Source organism: Phocoena phocoena, chromosome 6 (assembly GCF_963924675.1).
Source record: "Phocoena phocoena chromosome 6, mPhoPho1.1, whole genome shotgun sequence".
Taxonomy (NCBI): Eukaryota; Metazoa; Chordata; class Mammalia; order Artiodactyla; family Phocoenidae; genus Phocoena; species Phocoena phocoena.
Genome location: NC_089224.1, coordinates 72,140,717 through 72,164,360, shown reverse-complemented (window position 1 = coordinate 72,164,360; position 23,644 = coordinate 72,140,717). Strand labels below are relative to the sequence as shown.

General features: G+C 41.5%; 1 protein-coding gene across 1 annotated transcript in view; it reads left to right on the top strand.

Moving 5' to 3' along the window:
• The window catches only part of PRUNE2 (prune homolog 2 with BCH domain), a 207,769-nt gene that overhangs the window by 149,790 nt on the left and 34,335 nt on the right, over window positions 1-23,644 (top strand). The window contains 2 exon segments of the mRNA XM_065879899.1: window positions 15,959-16,038; window positions 17,969-18,169. Coding sequence (XP_065735971.1) covers window positions 15,959-16,038; window positions 17,969-18,169 — 281 coding nt within the window.

The following is a 23,644-nucleotide window of genomic DNA, read 5'->3' as shown; positions in this document are numbered from 1 at the left end:
ATTCTTTTGCATGTGGATATCCTGTTTTCCCAGTGTCATTTGTTTTTGTTTTTTAATTTAATTTATTTATTTATGGCTGTGTTGGGCCTTCGTTGCTGCGCGTGAGCTTCCACTAGTTGCCGCAAGCGGGGGCTACTCTTCGTTGCGGTGCACGGGCTTCTCATTGCGCTGGCTTCTCTTGTTGCAGAGCACGGGCTCTAGGCACATGGGCTTCAGTAGTTGTGGCACACAGGCTCAGTAGTTATGGCTCGAGGGCTCTCGAGCACAGGCTCAGTAGCTGTGGCGCCTGGGCTTAGTTGCTCTGCAACATGTGGGATCTTCCCAGACCAGGGCTCGAACCTTGTCCCCTGCACTGGCAGGCGGATTCTTAACCACTGTGCCACCAGAGAAGTCCTTCCCAGTGTCATTTGTTGAAGAGACTGTCCTTGCCCCACTGAATGGTCTTGGTATCCTTGTCAGTCATTTGACCATATATGTGTAGGTTTATTTCTGGGTTCTCTATTCTATTCCCTTGGTCTTTGTTTCTGTGTTTATGGTGGTACCACTCTGTTTTGATTACTATAGCTTTGTAATAAGTTTTGAAGTGAGGAAGTGTGAGACATCCATATTTGTTCTTCTTTTTCAAGATTGTTTTGGCTATTTGGGACCCCTTGAATTTTCATATGAGTTTTAGGATGGAGTTTTCTATTTCTGCAAAAAAATGCTCTTGTGACCTGAGGTACTGCCTTTGAAAACCACTTTTCTATTCTAATTTTTAGCAGAATTACTGAAAAAATAACAGCAGCAATATCTAACCCTCCCGTAGCATCAGCTAAAATGTGCCAGGCAGTATTCTTTACCCTTACTTAAATCAACTCGTTTAATCCTTGCAACAGCCCCTGAAGTAGGTATTGATAGTTTCCCCATTTATAGATGAGGAAACTGAGACACAGAGGGGAATTCTGCATCTTACCTAATGTCACACATTTAAAAAGGTCAGAGTAGGATTCAAGTGCAGGTGATCTGACTCCAGAGTCTGAGACTTTAGTTGCTATCCTGTACCCTTTATGGAAGAAGAAAAAGCATATAGGAGTTCAGGCTGCATCTGTTAGACTCTTGGTAGATGTAGGCCAAGATGTGCAGATGTACAGAGAGGCCCACACATCTCACTGGGTTATATCTCTGAGCTGTGCTTCCCCAATTTTGTTCTTTAACATTAACATGTTACGAGAGAAAGGAAGGAAGGAGGGAAGGAAGGGAAAAGAAAAAAAGATACCTTGGTCAAAAACAAGGTAAACAAAATCAAACATTTTTACCTTCTGTAGAACATCTCAGAGTCTATGATGAGTTCACATGCGTTATAAAGTCCCAAAAGGAGGGCAGGCTATTCGGTGTTTCCCAAGCTCACTGGGTACAGAGCCCTCCCTCAGGGCCTGTAGACCCTCTCCTCTGGGAGGCTTTGGGAAGCGCTGGCTTAAACAAATGACCGGAAGCACCCCTTCTGTGTGTCTTTTGCCAGCAGGACGGTTTGGAACCCTCAGGCACAAGTCCTCCTCATGTGTCCATTTCTGTGTCTGTCCCTGTCAGTCACAGGCCTGAGCTCATGGGGAGCTGATAGCGGGAGTAGATTCCAGAAATCTGCCCGCTTCCTGGGGTCCCCGGGGTCCGAGAGGTGACTCCATTTTCAACCACAGCCAGGGACTGTGTGGGAATGAAAAGATAAAGGAACTTTATGCTCGAGGAAAGCAAGGAGCAACTGGGCCACCAGGAAGGAAATACAGAAAATAAAAATGGGGTGATGTTACCGAAGGCACAGAATTCTGGAGCTTCCAGCATGTATTTATTCAACAAAAGCTCACTGGGTGCCAGCTGCCAGGCAGTGCTCTCAGCTCCCCAGGGATTCTGTGGGGCACAGGATACCAGCTGACCCTCTAGGAGCCAACTGTTGGCCCATCCAGATGAAAATGTTTTTATTCTCTGCCCCAGTTTCTTCATCTGGCAAACAGCAAACAGAAAATGATGCCTTAAAAGGATGCAATCAAAAACACAATGTTGGGACTTCCCTGGTGGCGCAGTGGTTAAGAATCCTCCTGCCAATGCAGGGGACACGGGTTCGAGCCCTGGTCCGGGAAGATCCCACATACCGCGGAGCAACTAAGCCTGTGTGCCACAATTACTGAGCCTGCGCTCTAGAGCCCACAAGCCACAACTACTGAGCCCACGCGCTGCAACTACTGTAGCCCACGCACCTAGAGCCTGTGCTCTGCAACAACAGAAGCCACCGCAATGAGAAGCCCGCTCACCACAACTAGAGAAAGCCCGCGCGCAGCAACGAACACCCAAAGCAGCCAAAAATAAAAAATAAATTTGGGAGCTTTCCTGGTGGCGCAGTGGTTGGGAGTCCGCCTGCCGATGCGGGGGACGCGGGTTCGTGCCCTGGTCCGGGAGGATCCCACGTGCCGCGGAGCGGCTGGGCCCGTGAGCCATGGCCGCTGGGCCTGCGCGTCCGGAGCCTGTGCTCCGCAACGGGAGAGGCCACAACAGTGAGAGGCCCGCGTACCGCAAAAAAAAAAAAAAAAAATTTATTTAAGAAAAAAACCAAAACACACAATGTTATTTCAAATGTATAAAGACAGAGAGATACTACATAGAATCAAGGAGGTTGTTTTTCTTTAAGGAAAAAAGAACATAAATGGTAAAATTTTCAGAACCTAGAAAAATATTGTTTTAGGAAACAAAATTCAAAACTGAAAAACAGAAAGCAGCAAATCTAAGAAAATAAAGAGACAGTAAAAGGAACCGAAGTGAAAAGAACAGACGATTGGAAAAAGAGAAACCATTAAAAGATAGAGTGCAGATACAGACTGCAAAAGTGTTTAAAACAGCCTACTGCAAAAGATAAATGAATCAGCAGTCAGGTAGTGGCTGTGGCTTATTTATTTTAATATCCCCACTGGCTTGCAGAGATACTGGTGAGGATGAAGGGAAATGACAGACATGTGGCCCGAGGGGGTAGCCGCCCCTCTGCCGAGGCCCGCTTATCAAAGGCTAAACTCCTCCCTTTCTTCAGTGATGCTAATATTTCAGCTTTCTATGCCTGCTCCTCCCTACTTTAATTTGGAAGACATTGAAAGCCCTGATACTATGGCAGTGGGACGTGACAGCATACTATTGCTGCTGATAAACAACTGAAATTACTACTAACGAAGCACTTAATTATTTCTAATGTCAGCTGGAAATTGTCCAAGTGAGGATTTCTAGAAACTCGTAGAGAATATTATTATATTTAAATTACCTCTTTATCTTAAACTGTTGCCCATGCTGGTATTTTAAAAATTGAAAAAACACAGAAGAGTAAATAAATAAGAAGTAAAAAAATCCCTTTCTCCCGAAACTGCTCCCTATACATAGCCCCTATTAATTAATTAAAGTATTAATAGAAATGAATAATTTCTATTCCTTCTAAATATTGTCTGTGCCTATACATATGTATAAATGTGCATAACTTTATACAAATTACATCATTCTAAACATACCACCTTGTAATTTGATTTATTAAGGATATCTTAGATGCCATCCCATGTCAATACATTTAGAATTTTTTTGCATTGATACACAGTGATGCATTTCATGTTATATTTAATCACTCCCCTGTTGAGCATTTAGATTATCCTTTTTACTTTTTCAAAAAAATAATAAATTATTTGAGTGGAAAAATTCCTTTAGTGGAATATTAAATTAGACTATGTTTCCTTTAGTTTATTCAGTGAAAAAGACAACTAGGGTTCGAAGCTGAGGGCAAAATGGTGCAAAGCACTCTTATCTCCCAAAGAGAGAAATGGCAAGAAGCTCTCAAAGATTGGGGTAGCTACTTCCCCCAAGGTCTTTTTTTTTTTTTTAATTGAAGTATAGTTGATTTACAATGTTGTGTGAGTTTCAGGTGTATAGCAAAGTGATTCAGATATACACACACACACAGACATATACATATATATATAGACATATCTGAATATATATATGTATTCCTTTTCAGATTCTTTTCCATTATAGGTTATTACAAGGTATTGAATATAGCTCCCTGAGCTATACAGTAGGTCCTTGTTGTTTATCTATTTTACACATAGTAGTGTGTATCTGTTACTCCCTAATTCCTAACTTATTCCTCCCCCACTTCCCCTTTTGTAACCATAAGTTTGTTTTCTATGTCTGTGAGTCTATTTCTGTTTTGAAAATAAGTTCATTTGTATTATTTTTTTAGGTTCCACTCATATGGGATTTGTTTTTCTCTGTGTGCTAATCTCTAGGTCCATCCATGTTGCTGCAAATGGCATTATTTCATTCTTTTTTATGGCTAATATTCCATTGTGTGTGTGTGTGTGTGTGTGTGTGTGTATATATATATATATATACCACATCTTCTTTATCCATTCATCTGTCATTGGATATTTATGTTGTTTCCATGTCTTGGCTATTGTAAATAGTGCTGCTGTGAACATTGGGTTGCATGTATCTTTTCAAATTAGAGTTTTTGTCTCTTCTGGATATATGCACAGGAGTGGTAACTATTTTTAGTTGTTTTTTTTTTAATGAAGTATAGTTGATTTACAATGTTGTGTTAATTACTACTGTACAGCAAAGTGATTCAGTTATACATACATACATACATATATACACACACACACACATCTTTTTTATATATTCTTTTCCATTATGGTTTATCATAAGATATTGAATATAGTTCTCTTTGCTATACAGTAGGTAGGCCCTTGTTATATATCCATTCTATATATAAAAGCACTGCTAACCCCAGCCTCCCACTCCATCCCTCCCCCAAACCCCTCCCTCTTGGCAACCACAAGTCTTTTCTCTATATCTGTGATTCTGCTTCTGTTTCATACATAGGTTCATTTGTGTCATATTTAGATTCCACATATTAAAAATATCACATGGTATTTGTCTCTCTTTCTGACTTACTTAGTATGATAATCTCTAGTTGTATCTATGTTGCTGCAAATGGCAATATATCGTTCTTTTTTATGGCTGAGTAGTATTCCATTGTATATATGTACCACATCTTCTTTATCCATGCCTCTGTTGATGGACATTTAGGTTATTTTCATGTCTTGGCTACTGTGAATAGTGCTGCTATGAACTATAGGGGTGCATGTATCATTTTGAATTATAGTTTTGTCCAGATACATGCCCAGGAGTGGGATTGCTGGATCATATGGTAATTCTATTTTTAGTTTTCTGAGGAACCTCCATACCATTTTCCACAGTGGCTGCACCAACTTACATTCCCACCAACAGTGTAGGACAGTGCCCTTTTCTCCACACCCTCTCCAGCATTTGGTATTTGTAGACTTTTTAATGATGGTCGTTCTGACTGGTGTGGGTTGATACCTCACTGTAGTTTTGATGTGCATTTCTCTAATAATTAGCGATGATGAGCATCTTTTCATGTGCCTGTTGGCCATCTGTATTTCTTCTTTGGAGAAATGTTAATTTTAGTATTTTAAGGAACTTCCATACTGTTCTCCCTAGTGGCTGCATCAATTTACATTCCCACCAACAGTGTAAGAGCGTTCCCTTTTGAGAAATGAAATTGTATTCAAGTTGTTTTCATCTAGAACAGGGGTCAGCAAACTATGGCCTCCAGGTCAAATCTAGTTAGTTGGCCACCTATTTTTCTACCCAGTTTTATTGGAACATAGCCACGCCCCTTCACTTACATATCTTACGGCTATTTTTGTGCTACAGCAAAGTTGAGTAGTTATGATAGAGACTGTGTGGCCTGCAAAACGTAACAAATTTAGTATCTGGCCTTTACAGAAAAACTTTGCCGACCCCAGCTCTAGAGAAGTCAAAGACTTAACTCCCCTGCCATGCCCTGGGGATCAACAAATATAACTGCTTGAGCAGCAGTTGGAAGAGTGGCTCTGTAGGCCCCCCGTTGTTTGTATTTCTGGTGCCAGACTGTCCACACTCTTGAGCGACTGAGGGGAAGTAAAACCAAGGCAGTGCAGCCATTGCATTGCACTGCTGGGGAGAGGAATCCTTGTGAGCATATCCCCTCGGGCAGGATGGTAAGGCAGGGAGGTATCTACAGACTCATCAGCACAAAAGAGAAATTCCAGGAGGTGCTGAGCTGCTGAAGTGGAGGGTGGGCAGGGCTGCAGGAGTCTGTGCTGAGACTCTGGTCACTTGCTCATCCTACAGGAGCTGCTGACTCTCACCCTAAAGACTTTTCATTTCTGAAGACAAATGGTCGTCCACTCCTCCTCCGCCTCATTTCGCAAGAACCTCATCCTTACTTAATATGCCCATCCCCCCTACCCCCCGAGGACCCCCACCCCCCACCCCGGCCCACCCCGGGTCATTCCTAATAGCATCTGAGAGGTGCTTTTGTCATTGTGGAAGAGGGCACTGTAAACTCTACACTGGGTGAACTTCATCTTATTATGTTTAGAGCAATTACTCCTTTGTGATATGACTTCTGTAAGAGTCACCTCGCATTTCTAAATTATGTTTTGAAGAAAGCTGAACTTGTTATCAAACGTAATTTGTTGGTAGACAATTTGAGTGGTCAAGTTCCAATATGTGGTGAGACCTTATGAGGAACACTCTGCTAGAAAAGTAGGGCATCCTCCCGTCTCTAAATAAGGGTGTTTATTCAATAGTTAGTTATTCCCCTCCACCACATGCTAGGCCCTCTGCTAAGCACTGGGAGTGCCTGCCTTCAAGGACCTCTGTGTGCATGTGTGGAGGGGGGATGAGAGTGGGGAGGAATGGGGAGGGTGGGGCCAGAGAAGTTAGGAATAGATGGTTGTAAATCATGAAAAATACCCATTTAATGTGAGCTCAGGGTACTGTTGGACTTGACCCAGCCGTGTGGGGTGGGGCTGAGATGTCTAAGCTGAGTTCTAGAAGACAAGAACCAACTGGGGAGTGAGCGATGGGAGAGGAGGCTCGAGTTCGGCCTGGGAGGCCAGACCGTGAAGCCCGGTGAGCCATTCTCTGGAGCCAGGACCCTTCCCTTGAGACAGTGGGGACGTGAAAGGACTGAAACAAGAAGGTTAGATTGAGATGGTTAGATACTGAGTGAGCAATTTGAAGGGGGTGGGGAGTAAACTCAGAAACAGGTTTCTGCGAGGAAAAAATGAACTTGAACCAAGGTCTTAGCAGTGAAAATAAAGAGGAGAGGAGGTTGCAAATGTATAAGACTGGACGGTCAGGATGGTCAGCTGGATTGGGAAGGAGTGTTAGAAAAAGAAGGAGATTAAGAACGATTGCCAATTTGGGGTTTGCGAGCTCACAGGTGATTGGTAGGGACGTTCACCGGGATGGGGAAGGTATTAGCTGACCATTGCTGTGTAATAAATTATCTCGAAACTTAGCAGCTTAAAACAACATTTTTTCTCTCACAGTTCCTGTGTCTGGAATTTAAGAGCAGATTAGCTAGGTGATTCTGACTCAGGGTCTCTTATGAAGTTGCTGTTGAGACATCAGTCATCTGAAGGCTCCATGGGGGCTAGAAGATCTGCTTCCAAGGTGACCCACCCACATGGCTATTGGCAGGAGGCCTCAGTTCCTTCCTGGATTTTTACAGGAAGCCCTGGTTCCTCACCACCTGGATCTCTCCATAGGGCTTCCTGAGCGTCCTTAGGACGTGGCAGCAGCAGGTTTCTCCCAGAGTGAGTGATCCAGGAGAGAGCAAAGAGGAACTTCCACGTGCTTTTTAGGACCTAGTCTGACAAGCCACACACTGTCACGTCTACCTTATTCTGTTCTTTAAAAGCAAGTCACCAAGTTCAGTCCACACTTAAGGAAAGGGGGGGGGGGTGTTAGGCTCCAACTTTTGAAAGGAAGAATTTGTGGACACTTTTTTAAAGCTGCCGCAGAGAATGTAGGATGTAGCAGACCTGTGCAAAGGAAGATGCTGAATTCAGTTTTGTACGTGTTGAATTCGAAATGCCTGTGAGTCATCCAAGTTATGAACTGTAGATTTGCTCCAGAAACAAGTATATGCCCCTTCCCAGTGTGAGATTATGCCATTTAATTGAATCTTCTCAGTAACAAATATTGATATGTCTTAAGGTTTCAGAAAACATGTGAAAAAGAGAATAATATATACCCTGCAGGCAAGAGGTAGAATTCTCCATGCAGCCCTGTTCACAGCCAAGGATTTAATTAATTATTATCTGAAAAGCAAATGTTTTAAATGATATTTAGGCTTTCCTTCTATTCCTGCTGTGTTCCTCAAACTTTAGGGCTCATGAGGTTTATTACAGAGGATTTTATACAAAACGACATATGCTATAATTCAAGGGTCATTTGGACAGCAAGTGATTTTTGCTACCTGCAGATTTTGAGAATTCAGCCCTGTGTAAGGAGACTGTATAATGTTTCTCTCCTCTGAGAACGTGAGAACAGATGGCTGTGGTTTGTGGGGTTTGGCAAAATCCCTAGAGAAGGTGGTAACTGGGTGAGTGCCCAGTGCTTGTGTTCCTTTAGTTTTTTGTCATCTACTTTCCCTATTCTCACCCCCTTCCTTATCTGCCTCAGCTGGCTGACTTATAGGAGTCACCACACTTATCTTTTCTAGGGTGAGTGAGGCCCAGTGGGGTAGCTAATTGTTGACAAGAGCCTCATTTCATGGGCTCAAACCCAGCTTCCTGTTGTGGGACCTAAGCTCCCATCCTTTCCTGGGTATCAGCTTGATTAACCTGAGTGTGAACCCCAGTGCCTCTGCCTTGCCTCCCAGTTGAGTAATGTGATAAGAGCCCTGGGGCACACAGGGTGGCATGTACCCTTATCTTAAATTGTGCACCCTACTTTATCAGACAAGGATCCTGAAATGGCAACTCTCCAACCATTGGTCTTTAAAGGGCTAATTTATGTACTCAACAAAAGCAGGCCAGCACCTTATGAAAGGTTTTGTTTCTTCTTTTTTTTTTCTTTCATTTTATCTCCACTCCTAGAGAAAGTGACTTATGAAATCTGTCACAAGGGAACTTTCTCTTTATGTAATCATTTCCCAAAATTTATCAGCTTAACCATATGGTATTTTTCTAAAGAACAATTAACATCCTTAACCTGCTACCCTATTTCTACGGAGCTGTATTTTTTAGTGGTCAGTCTTATAAGAATGATTATTCCTTAAAAGGGTTGTTGCCTGCTGCTGGGTGTGCGTGCCCGCCAGGAAACATTAGAATCTAGCAGTGCTGTGTGTGCGCTAAGTCTCGGTTCACTGCTCATTCGCTATTAAAAAGAAACTGATCTCGGACAAAGCTAATCCTACAACAGTTAAATCCCTCCAGATTCATAAATGCTGGAAGGATATACAATGTAGAATGGGCTTACCTTTGTACCTGGTCTAAACTCAAGAGGGTGCATATAACCAGGTCCCAAAATTTTCCTTTTTCGGTTGATCTTTTACTCTGGTGTCAGGAGCGCCGTGCTACTGCGTGCTAATTTCTTTATTAAGAAGCAGAAGTACCAGAAACACCAAATCTACTAATATACATGGGATCCATTCTCAAATTGGAAGATTCTGTTTACGTCACTGTTCCCCACTTGGTGGTATTTGTGATTAGAGGGGTGCCCAGATTCAGTATAAATAGCACTGAATCACCCAGGAGCATGGTTCTTTTTCTGACTTCCTGATTGAGTTGAGCCCTTAGATAATTCATCCATTTTCTTTTCTAATATCTGAGTTCAAGGCTATTTATTTTCCTCTAGGAATTTCTTTAGCTGCTTTCACAAGTTTTGACACGTAGGGCTTTATTGTTCATTTACTTACAGATGTGTTTTTAAATTTCTAGTCTTTTTATGATTGATTTCTTATATATGGCCCTGAAGTCAGAAAATAAGGTACATGCAATGTTGACTTTTGGTATTTTACAAGACATTCTATATAGTTTTCATGAGTTTGAAAAAATTGTGTATTTTTCTTGAGTGCGGCTCTGTCCATTAGACCAGGCTATGTTAGTACTTTGTTCAGATCTTCTGTATCTTTATGCATTTTTTCAGATTGATTCCTAAATTCTTGAGACATTCAAATTTCCCCCCATGAAGTTCATTTCTCCTTATAATTTATATTCGATTTTTTGGCCTATGTTGTTAAAAGCATATTGGCTCTGGATCAATATATCTTCTGAGAAATTCCTCCTTTTATCATAAAGTAATAACTTTCTTAAGCCTTAATAATGCTTTTCTGCCTGAAGTCTATTTTGTTTGCTACTAATATTGTGACAATTGCTTTCCTGTGGCTATTGTTTTTCTGATATTTCTTTTTATATCACTTTATCATCAACACTTCTGCATTATTATTTTTAGATGTTCCCTTTATTTTTTGCGGTACGTGGGCCTCTCACTGTTGTGGCCTCTCCCGTTGCGGAGCACAGGCTCTGGACGCGCAGGCTCAGCGGCCATGGCTCACAGGCCCAGCCGCTCCACGGCATGTGGGATCTTCCCGGACCGGGGCACGAACCCGTGTCCCCTGCATCGCCAGGCGGACCCTCAACCACTGCGCCACCAGGGAAGCCCTAGATGTTCCCTTTTCTAACCAGCATGGCTACTCAGGGTAAATGACACTGCCTGCTGTGACAAACAACCCCAAATCTCAGTGCTTCAACACCACGAAGATTTAAAAATTGTTCTTTAATTATTATAGTCTCTTTCATATTGCTTTTTGTGTTTTTTTAAAAGATTTATTGCTAGTTCTTCTGTTTACAGCATCTGCTGGCAATCCCCCATAGTGTTTTTCCGTAGTTTAGTTAGTAGTTTGGTGGGTGTGGGTGAGGGTGTTGGTGTGGGTTCACCTTTCAGAGGGTTTTTTCTTTCTCCTAAGTGGATTTCCAGTGAATCCTAGATAGTAAAAGTAGCATGATTAAGTGGTTTCGTATTTGGTTCTTTTGGAACCCTAGGACTCGAGGCCTTCAATGGTCCAGGTGAATTTTAATTTTAATCTTTTGACTTGCGTTTCCTACATCATTCAGGTAATATAAATCAAGACATACTTGGCATACAAGCAGTGTCTCTAATTCTCATAGGTTGCTTTTAGTTTTCCACCCAAGATTCCAGGCAGACTGTGCTTTCCAAGGCCAGAGGATAGAGTTCATTCTTATCCCTCTTTCATTAAGAGGGCCGCTTTTTAAGGGCCACGGCCTTATTTAGAAGTTCAGGGTCTAGGCGTTTCTTCCAGCACCTGGAGGTCACTTCTCCTGTGGGGCCCAAAGGCCTATGTCCAGTCCAAAATCCTGCAGGCTACCTTTCATCAGCTTTCTAGAATAACTCTTCATTTCCAGCACCTGGGGATTTCCCCCAGTATCTTTCAAGTTTGGAAATATATTAATTACTTTTAGGGCGTTCTGTCTCATATAGCATTTCTCTGGATTTATAATGATAAATGACATTACACCTTGCCAGACACTTTCTGATCCCTCTTTTTTTTTTTTTTTTTAAGCAAATAAAGAAAAGTCTCAGAGGGAGAGCCCAGGGGTTTCTAGCTTGAATTTAATAGCATTGTTTTATTTTGATTATATTTAATTTATGTGACTATTTTAGGTGAATGACTCTAAGTTTCCTTATATACAGTGATAACAAACCTTCCTTTCAAAACAAACTTACTTAAGTCAATTTAAAGAAAAATATTAAGTAAATTGACAAGGGCTAGGTGGCTATGAGAAACCCATAAAGGTGCTATATTCATATTCAAGTTTATAGAATGCTTGAAAAGCAGTTGATGGTCTTCTGAGCTTTGTCCTCATTTAAAAAAATGTTCCTATAGGCTAAAGCAAACCTAGACAAGAAGATGTTTATCCACCCTGAGCCTGGGTTGAGAATGTGGAAAATGCCCTGATTTGGGTCATCCAAGTCAGGGCATAGTGCCAGTCAGATATTCCCTTCAAAACAAACCATAAAGATCAGCTATACTACTCAGAATGGGCTGGATTAGCACGTGGTAACAAAGAAACCCAATATCTCAGGGTAAAACAGAAAGATTTCTTTCTCGCTCACACATCCAACGATCTTTATCTAGTAGGGGCTCTTCTCCTCCCAGCCCGTTCTGAGCTCTTCCATAGCCACCAAGGTGGGGAACAGCACGTGGCACCTACACTTGGTCCTAATTCTTCTGCCCGGAAGTGACACCTGTCACTTCCGCCCTCGTTTCATTGATCAAAGCAAGTCACATGGCCACCCTAATTTCAGAGGAGGACAAAAGGCGGAGAGCCAGAACTATTTAGTGAAGAGCGATAATGTTTATAAAACCGCCCAGCAAACAGTTCTGGATCCGTCCTCTAGATGGCGACGTGGAGCCGAGCATCTGCTGGGGAGGGCAGCAATAGTAGAGTCAGACTCAGTTTATAACACCCCCAGCCTGTTGGGTAGCTCCCTTCCGTACAGAGAAAACCCCTGATTAGGTAGTGACTACGGTTGGGTAAGGTAAAATACTTAACCTTCACTATGGACTGATTTGTTACCTAACAGATCCCAAGAGGCTTCCATTCCCATTGGTAAAACTCCATGCTGTTCCATCGCCAACTACTCTGGCCACTTCATTTCTACAAATATTTATAGACCTGATGTATGAATGTGGTTGAAGTATTTACAGTGGGCACAACTTGGGTTTCTGCCAGGTTTGCCTCTGGGCTGTTCTGGTGCAGCGTTCCTTCTCTGTCCCAGGGATTTCCTAAAAACTCCCCACGGCCTTCTGTAATATCTGTGGGTTTGTGAGTCCCTCTCTTCCGATCACTGCCTGGTCACAGCTTCAGCTTCTCTTTTCCCTCAGGTATGCCGCCTCTGGTTTTCTAGCACTTTCTTAACTGCGTCTCTGTGCCGTAAAGGGGCGCTGAGAGACAAAGGCTCTGTTTACTAACTTCAGTGAGTCCAGGGCACTAACAGGCTCTATGGACATTTGTGCAGCACTGACATTTTCCCTTACCTAGGCTGATACCCCAACTTTAATAACCTTAATATAGGTTTTGTCCAACCATGACACAGACTTCAGTTAAATCACTGATCCTGCTATTATGTTTAAAATGAGGGAACACAATACCTTACGCTTAGTGAATGCTTTATAATTTCCAGAGTATTTTCTCATGTATTCTAGTTATTGTTTATTCTCCACAGTCACTGTAATATTCCGTATTCATTATCTTCATTTAAAATCACAAAGACGGTCAGCTAATTTTCTCAGAGTTAATAAGCTTGTCAGTACTAACCGTAGAACTGTAACCCAGGACTATAACCTCATATCTAGGACCCTTTCAGTTATTCCATGATGTTGCCTATAACTCACAAACATCAACAAAACCTACAAAATTTTAAGACAGATACTATCTGTCTGTTTTTAAACCCTTCATATTTATTTTGGCGCTAAGGCCAGCACACTTATGTGCTCTCTGAAGCAAGTAGGTATGATGTCATTTTTTTTTTTTTTTTAAGGTTGACTCATAGGCAACTAGAGAAAAGAATGTACATGTGCATTTAGGGGATTTCAAGTTCAGTAATTCAATCCAACACATATTTATCGGGTATTTATTTCTACCAGGTGCTGGAGATGTAATAGTAAAGAAGACAGACATGGTTTCTGTCCTCATGAAGCTTCAAGGCTAATGGAGAAGGCAATTATAATAGCAAAAAGAACTACAATGAAGTAGATAACATTCGTTTCTTTCAGTGTTCTTTTCAGGCATTGCACAGTCTCTCTTTTTTATTGGAGAGGAAATGGAGGCACAGAAAGATTGAGTAACTTGCCATATGACACACAGTAAGGGGTAGAGCTAAGACTTGAATCTAGCCACTCTCAACAGCAGCATTTTGCTACTTTACAGGTACTACAGGGTTGATGTCAAAGAGAACGCACACAGACTACTTCAGATGACAAGGGGTCATTGTAAGGAGATCTGAAAAACTGCAACAGCATGGGAAACCTAGACAGCTATCCCTCTGGGTCCCAGGACTTTCAAACTGGGGCCTAGAGCAGGCCTTCTCTTTGCCTACCACCCCACCTCCATTGCTGGACAGTCTGGTTTGCTGCATCCCATGCGGTGCGTCTCTGGCAAGGGTTATCTTGTTCCTGCCAATACGTTTATTGCCTTTGACCCCACACGCTGACCCCTTGCTCACTGTTTTTCAACTAGGGTGCAGGACTCATTTCAGAGAACATATAGGGCAGAAGCCACAACAAGTGTACGGGGAAAGCAACTCCCTGGGGTTGTGTTTTTGAAGGGGTCTGTGGGGTTGACGGGTAAGGACACAGGCATTTACTTCTCTCAGGGGAGCAGCGCTGAATTGCTGACGACAGTCCTCATTATTATTATGATTATTATTTTATTTATTTTTGCTGTACGCGGGCCTCTCACTGCTGTGGCCTCTCCCGTTGCGGAGCACAGGCTCTGGACACGCAGGCTCAGCAGCCATGGCTCACGGGCCCAGCCGCTCCGCGGCATGTGGGATCTTCCCGGGCCGGGGCACAAACCCGCGTCCCCTGCATCGGCAGGCGGACTCTCAACCACTGCGCCACCAGGGAAGCCCCTCATTATTTCAACTCCATCATCGCATCTTCACCACAAGTGTGAGGCTGGTCTGCTTCATTCTTCTACATCCTTAGCACAGAGTAGACACTCGATACATATTTACTGAATAAATGAAGCAAGTACAGTTATCACTACAGACACAGGACTTTGTTTATGTCATAGACTTTGTTAACAATAAGGGGTTTAACTTGAATCCTGAAGAAACTGATCATCCAGGTAAGCAAACTCCAAATGTTTGGTAGACCCAGACTGAGGTGGAGAGGAGCCGCAGTAAGAGAGGGAGGGAGGGATTAAATTTAGAACTTTAACACAAAGGTTTATCATGGTTAAATTTAGATTGGTGTCTACATCAGAGGTATTCACCCTAGATGAGTGAAATTACATGGAAGCCACCACGAAGAAAAATATATTATCGTAGGGAGGGTGGGAGGGAGACGCAAGAGGGAGGGGATATGGGGGTATATGTATATGTATAGCTGATTCACTTTGTTATACAGCAGAAACTAACACACCATTGTAAAGCAATTATACTCCAATAAAGATGTTAAATATATATATATATATATATATATATATATATTATCGTGATAAATGGGGATGCACTGGACGAGGGTCAGGAGATAAAAATAAGTCAAGGGCAATTTACTGTGAACAGTGATCAGCTTCCTACAAGAGCATATAGATTTGCCACAGTTTCCTCCAGTATTTGTCTGTTCCCTTCCACTAGTCTTACCAAGTGGGTAAGTCCTGGGTTCAACAGTCCCGGGTTCAACACTGATTAGAGAGAAGAGATGGTAACTCATGACCAGAACCATCTTCACCAACTTATAATTCACAATGAATCTTTAAATATTCAAAGAAGGAAGGAAAATAACATCAGTTGGCACTTTCTCAGGAATGTTAGGCACTTAACATTCATTGCTTAATCTTTCAACAACTCAGTGAGGTAGGTGGTATATCCCTGTTTTAGAAACAGAGATCGACAGAGTATCCTTTCCTCTGCCCACAGCAGTTTAGGTAATATGCTCAAATTTACAGGAAGAGATATATACAAAGTCAGGTCTGTACTTACTCCAAAGCATATATATTGTATCCCTTGTTGAAAAAAAAAATTAAATGTCCCCTTAAGTATATTTTATTAGTTATTTGCTTCTCCTGTTTCTGAATTTCTTGAGGTGTGTTTACTTATGAGAACTGGCAGAAGAAGTGACTCGCTCTGTACACAGAATAAAATCCGAGTCCATGGTTCTCATTCACAGTAACTGCAGAAAGTCTGTATTCTAATTTAGGGCCACTTACAATGGATTCAGTACACATACTTGGTTGGTTTATTGAAAATGCCATCCTGGAATCTCTGGGTTTCCTTTTCAAAGAAAATTAAATCCCACACATTTTTTTACACTCTTTGCTTTGTGTTTGTGTGTTTGTTTTTTCAGATTACTGTTAGAGGATGTGGGAATGGACATCCCCTTTGAGGAGGGAATGCTGAGTCCCAGTGCTACAGACATGAGGCCTGGTGAGAAAGCGTTCATTCATTTTCTTCAGCAGTGTTCTATATCCAAACGTGTTCATTATTCAGTGAGAGAACCATTTCCTGTGCATCCAACTTGTGATATCAGTGATAAAAGTGAAGAGAGGAAAAAAATCTGTGTGAGGAAGGTGTTAGGCTTGATGTGGTTAATTTCAGAGTTGACTTGAATCATCACCTAGTGTGGGCCACCCTTTATTTCCTGGGCCATGCCTGGATCTGCCAGTGTTTTCAGTTCCTGTGATAACTGGCTGCTGTTTATCATAATACCAAATTCTAACATCTAAGTTCACCTAATTTATACTTAAGTGTGAGAATATTTAAAATTAGTGATTTAATATTAAGGATGCTCAGTATCCTGATTATTAAAAAAGAAAAACAAACAAAAAACCCCAAACTACGCTTTACAACCCAAGGCATATACAAAAAGGAATTTAAAAATTTCAGTTGCAACCTATATGACTCTCACTCTGTACTAGGTTCACTCCTTTGCACTGTACCAGCTACAGGATCATACCAAGATCCTGAACCCTGACATTATCAGTCAAGCCTAGAATTGAGAAAGGAGTCAATTTTTTATTTCTGTCCGAGTATTTAAAGTGCATTCTTCAAAGTACTAATCATGTGACATAACTATTCTTAAGTGTTCTATGGCCAAATAAGCACGGTAGCCACCATACGTCTGCTCCACTCTTCAAGGTCCACAATTCACTTTTTATTAAAAAAAGTGAATTGTGGGAATTCCCTGGCAGTCCAGTGGTTAGAAATCTGCACTTCCGCTGCAGGGGGCCCAGGTTCGATCCCTGGTCGGGGAACTAAGATCCCACAAGCCACGTGGCGTGGCCAAAAAACCCCCAAAAATGTTATATACGTAACATTTCTACCATCACAAAAAATTTCTTTTGGGCAGCACAGCTCTGAGAATCCCTGTAATATGGAAACCCAATGTTTTACAAACTGACGGATCAATAGAAACATTTTTTCAAGTAATACGTAAAAACATTACATGGAACACAGTTTAGGTGTTGTCTATACAGAAAAAAAAAAATCTTAATGACAAAGAAACAGTGTGAACTTCCTTAGGACAAGAGACAAGACTAGAGTTAGAATTCCAGAATTGGTGGGTATACCAGATGGCCTTCAAAACATTTTGTGATAGGGAATCCTGAAATTTTTTTGTTAAGGTATCTCTCTAACATTGTTTAGTTGGGATCAACTTGGTTAAAAATGACTTCTCCAGCTCTGCTTCTGTTAAGTGAAAGGCTCTTGAACAGCAAGATGCATATTAACAGTGAAAGAGTGGGAGCTAATTCCATGAGCCTTACACGAGGAGACTATCACTACGGTACAGGAACCAACATCAAGCAGTATTGGCATAAGAAGTAACGAGTGCTTGATCAAGGAATGTAATCTGGGAGGGTACCTCAGTTTTATTACAAAAAAAAAAGAAAACCAGCCAAAGAAAGTTCACAACAGAGTTGTCAGGAACTAAAGAGACGTATTTGGGGAGTGTCTGTAAACATTACAGATAAAGTTTGTATCCTCCGTTTCAGAGGAATAAAGTCTACATGAATCACTATAAGTTATGTGTAAAGCTTAACTGTTTTTCTTAAGTAATATGCATCATAAAAACTTTGATTCAGTAGTATATCAATGTCAAGTTCTCAGACCTGAACAGGGCAGTTCTAAAAACTAGATCTCTGCTCCCACTTCCTATTTCTGCATGGCCAGGGCTGATGTAGCCAGGGTGAGCCAGTACTGAGGCCTGCTGGCCAAGAGTGGGGTCTAAATCCCACACGAGGACTTTTAGCAGGTGTGCCTTTGCTGAAAGGGCCTTAAAATTGTTTTTCACTGGGGCTCACACCCACTGTTGGCAGCCATGTGTATGGTCTAATAATGTTGCTCTTGATCTCTTTAGAACCTCCTAATTCTCTGGATCTTAATGGCAGTCATCCTCAGAGAATCAAACTCACAGCCCCAAATATCAATCTGTCTCTGGATCAAAGTGAAGGGTCTGTTCTCTCTGATGATAACTTGGACAGTCCAGATGAAATTGATATCAATGTGGATGAACTCGATACCCCTGATGAAGCAGACTCTTTTGAGTACACTGGGCATGGTAAGTTGCCAAGTTGGCAAGGCCAAAGTTAAGTGAAAAGTGAAAGATTATCTAATCTTATCTAATGTCATCTAAGTGGCTTTAGGAACAAACCTCTCGTTGTGTTGCTGGTGGCTCCTTTCTGTGATTTCTAGAAGCTTCTGTTTGTATCTCAGGTCATAGGTGGACATGATGGACGGTTTAGAGCTTGACAGAACAGGTATGGCTCACAGAGGTCATACATAGCCATCACTCCTTTGTTAAACCCCTACTTTATGGCAGGCCTTGTGCTTGGCTGGGGTTGTAGGGCCATGTTACATGCTGTGTTATAAGTATTACATGTAGGGCCATGTTACATGCTGTGTTATAAGAAAATTGGGACTGGGTTTGCAGAGAAAGAGAATTTAATCTGGAAGATAAAATTAGAGGTGGAAAAATTAGAGCTTACCAGTTTCTCTGTACAAGCTCCCACTGTCTGGAATGTTCTTGCCCACAGATCCTACCTGGGTGGCTCCTTCTCTTTATTCAGATCTTAATCAGATGTCATCTTCTCAGAGGCCTTCCCTGACCTCTGTAATCAAAGGCATTCCCCACACCACCACCTAGTCACTCTCTATCCCAGTATTCACTTTATTTTCCATGTGTCACACTAATTGAAATCATATCATTTAACTATTTGCTTGCATCTCTATTTTCTTTCTCTTCCCACTAGAATGTCTGCTCCACAAGGTCAGGGACTTTCTTATGTTTAGTGCTATATCCCCAATAAAGCAGGAAGGAAGGAGGGATGGGACAGGGTGTGCTGGGGGAAAAATAAAAAGGAAGAAAATTGGGGCCTCCCTGGTGGCGCAGTGGTTGAGAGTCCGCCTGCCGATGCAGGGGACACGGGTTCGTGTCCCAGTCCGGGAAGGTCCCACATGCCGCGGAGCGGCTGGTCTCGTGAGCCATGGCCGCTGAGCCTGCGCTCTGCAGCGGGAGAGGCCACAACAGTGAGAGGCCTGTGTACTGCAAAAAAAAAAAAAAAACGGGAGAAAATTAAAAGCTGCTGGATCAAACACTGGCACTCCTGATATGATTACCAGTCTTATTTTAGTTCTTTCTCTTGCTCAATGAAATTGCGTTTAGGAAATATATACATATACAAAGCACTTGCTTTAAAAAATGGCATCATGTAGTTTCAGTTTTACAGGGTGGCATTCGCTGACTTTGTAGTATTTGAATTTGAAAGTAAGAGAATCCTGGCTACAGCTACTGCTTTGATATACTTTGAGAATGATTAAAAAAGAAATACCACAATTGAATGATGCCCTGACTTATTTAGAGCTATACTGATTTCAGCAGTTTCTTTCATAGAAGAACACAGTTATGAAATTAGGAGAGTCATCCTCAAATTACTTTCATCATCAAATTACTTAAGTCAACCAATAGTCATTCAGCAACCAGGGCTATAACCACAACCAGCATAGATTCAGACCCTGCCTTCACAGAGTGTAAAGCTTTATTTCCTCAAGCTAAGAAAACAGGAAGTGGCTAAACTACTTGTATTACAGATGATCATGTTTAAGTAGAGATTTTACATTGCATTTTTATCATGTTCTTGGATTTTTATAGTTATCAGGATATTTGACCCTGTAGGCTGAAATACACAAATAGGAGGTGAAAGGTCTTGAATTCATATTCTTTTCTGCCATCTCAGTCACTCTTCCCCAGCTACTCCATCCTTTCCAGCTGACCCCAGCTCTCCCAGTCCTTCTTCTGCTAATAGATCTTCAAGTGTAAAAATCAAGCATTAACTTAAAATCCCAGAGAAGACAGCTGTGGCAGGACCCTGCTCGCCCCTCCCTCTCCTCCCCCTGTACTTCCCTGTTGCCCTGGAGAGCTGTGTCACACCACATCTGAACCTTTTCTTATTATAAATAGTAAAACTGTCAAGCGAAGTGGCGGTGGCTGAGCAAACTGGTAATTAAAGCTGCCACTTGCCGACACAGTTCTTTTTATTTAGTCGACACAGTTATGCTGAAAGAACCAGATTAACAGCCACAACCCTGCTTTTAGGTCTTAAACTCAAAGGAGAGAATTTTAATGTAAGTTGAATTTTAAGTCCACCTTGATTTTCATATGAAAGATGTATGTTCAGACACTGTTTTAAAAACAACATTAAACATTGAAAACACCAAGTGCCTCTGAATAGCTATATTTTATAAACATGCAGATATAGATAACTGACTATAAAGAGAGAATACATTAGCGTCCCAAAGTACGAAATGAATGTTTGAAAAGCTGCATGGTTTCCTTGTTTGTTGTGTGAGCATTCTGAACTAGGCATATACATTCTAAACAAAATTGGAGTTTTTAAGGCACAGGCTTTCAAGAGTGTTCGGTCAGTAATTACTTTTATTTAATGAACACTTTTCACAGTGCTTACTGTGTGCCAGGATCTGTGCTAGGTGCATTATAAATATTAACTATATTAATGCTCACGTCAAATCTATGAATGGGTATTATGTTACCCCCAGAGGTTAAACAGTTCACCTAAGGTCACATAGCCAGTAAACGTCAGAGCCAGCATTCAGAACCTGCGTTGTTGTCCCCGACTCCTGGGCCATGCTCTCTCCATAAATATACTGACAGCGAATAGGAGGATCTTTTACTAGGTTAGGCTAGCGCACCTGAAGTCAAGCCTGGTGACCCATCCTCACATTTACATTCCCTTTCATCCAGCCATTTTCCGGTGACTTGAGGGCCCTTAATTTCTCAAGTGCCTGAAGGATGTTTACACCATTTGCCTGTTTTATTCATTTGATGATCACCAAACACTGCTGCCAGGTTATTTGCCCACAGTGTGATTTTGCTTATGGAAAATTTCTGAAGCTCACTATCAAAAGATGTTAAATTAGTCTTCCCTCCCAAGCTATTTTCTTGAATAATTGTGTCCAAATATCGTTCAAAGCACCGGCATAATTAAGGCTTGACTTCCTTTGATATTCAGAAGTGCCAAAGATATCAGAAATATGTAGATAGTGAAGGATTTAACAGGCCAGTCTTTCATATTAAGGGAGATCTGAGCTTTTTTTTTCTTTTAATACTTTATTATACTAATCCTATAAACTTAAAAATATCCAAAGGTCAGAAAATTGATGATGACCTATTTCTGTTTTCCAAACCAACCGCAGAGTTATTTTTACCGTAATTCAGGTCTCAGCAAAGCCATTTCATAAGGGAAATGGAAAAATGATAGAGAATTTTAGCCTGAATATTTCTGATAAGGACATTATAAGAAACACTTATGCGCTCTTATATTTCTTCTTCCTAGGCTAAGCGATGTTTAGTGGCCTCGTTTAAGCCATCTTTTCTAAAACTAACCCCTAATGACAGACAGTTTCCTATGTGAATAAGATGCCCTAACATTTTTTCCACATAATCAGATAGTCACTTCATGTAACTTCCTTATCTGCAGTCTTCCATTATTTTCACAGCCTACAGGCAACCAGCTTATAAAATCAATTCCCTGTTTTAACTCTGCATATTAACTAGTCAAGTGTTAGGCTTATTCCGTTTTACCCACAAGCAACCTTATGCCATAATGATAATGTGGTATGAAAGGATGATGTTTTCCTTGTATTTCTGTATGCTGAGTTTTCACATTCAAATTAACTACGTACCTGTTGTCACCTAAAGAACTTTAAAGACTTTCTTAGCTGGGTACAGGATGTCTTTCCTCTAACAAGTAAAAGTGCAAACCCGGGGGGCGGAGTGTATGAAAAAATGGAAGTGGGAAGACCATTGAGCAAGTTACTCTTGTTGCCTGGGACTAAGACGTACCTAGGACTCTAACAATAGCAAAGAAGATGGAGAAAGCCCGTGTTTGAACCCCGGCTATGCTCTTTCCAACTGTACTGAACTATACTTCAACAGGAAAAAAGTGAAGAATTTTCTCAGTTTGTGATACTGGCAAAAGATGAAGCTGAACTTAAGCTTCATTCTGTCAGGAAGGGTCCCTAGAAATATGTTCACATCATTATATGCTTTTGTAAAAGTTTGAAGAAAAAAAAAAAAGAAAAGATTATTTTCCTTAAAAAGCTCCCTCCCCTCAGAACTATATATACTTCAGGCTCAAACAAACCTGAATCCACATTGGATACTAAGTAACATAAAAGGGAGAGATGAAAGGTATATTAGGAATGAAAGTTAAAAGCTAGTTTATAAATCTCTGGGGATTTAGCATAATACTAAACATGTCTTGAATGATGAGTGTCATTTAGAAAGCACTCCTCCTACAAATTAAATTAGTTACATTCAACCTAATGTTCTCTAAATCAATAGTCGAGATTAATACATAGCATGTTCAGGATTAAATTATGCCTAATGTTAGTGATCAAATATGTCATGAATAATACCTAACCTCATTTTCTTCTGGGAGTGATTTCTAACATTTAATACAAATAAAGAGGCTCTTTGGCTTAAAAAAAAAAAAAAGTTCTAACATGATGAATGTCTTTTAAGGCATTTTCAGACTGTTCCCATTATCAGTGCAAGATCACAACATAGAAAGCTAGTCCCCTTTACAGATGTATGTCCCTACTGGAGGCCACAGCTGGCCTCATGGCCGCATCTTCTGTTAGTCTGTATGATCACCAACAGTGGACTCTCCACTGTGATCTGTTAGCACAGGATATTCAGGAGCCTGTGTACTAAATCATCTCACCAAAGGCAAAAGAAAATGTTCAAGTTGACTTCTCCCCTGTGTACCAAGGCTTAATTGATTTCAACAGTCGCCAGGGAGAAAAGCCTGTTATTCAGAAAAGGAGACAAAGAAAATCAAGCATTTCTTAGTGAAGAGAGCATGAGACCAAACATTAAATTTGGAGGGCCTGGGGATAGAGAGTTAAATGAGACCGGAAAATTTTGCAAATAGTGAGAAAATGATAGCAATGGGAGGACGGTAATTTATAGTTGTAGCAGAATAATTTTTTTAAAAGTAGTTTTCTCATATTTTTAAAATTTAATTTTTTATTTTATTTCTGGCTGCGTTGGGTCTTCATTGCTGCACGTGGTCTTTCTCTAGTTGCGGCAAGCGGGAGCTGCTCTTCCTCGCGGTGGGCGGGCTTCTCATTGCGGTGGCTTCTCTTGTTGTGGAGCTCGGGCTCTAGTCACGCGGGCTCAGCTATTGCGGCACATGGGCTTAATAGTTGCAGTGCGTGGGCTTAGGAGTTGTGGCCCACAGGCTATAGGGTGCACGGGCTTCAGTGGTTGTGGCGTGCGGGCTTCAGTAGTTGTGGCTTGCGGGCTCTAGAGCGCAGGCTCAGTAGTAGTGGTGCACGGGCTTAGGTGCTCCACAGCATGTGGGATCTTCCCAGACCAGGGATTGAACCTGTGTTCCCTGCATTGGCAGGCAGATTCTCAACCACTGCGCCACCAGGGAAGTCCCAGAATTATTATTAAGTTTGGGAAGATCCATTAATTAAAGGGAGTAAAATAAAGCTACTTTTACTTCCT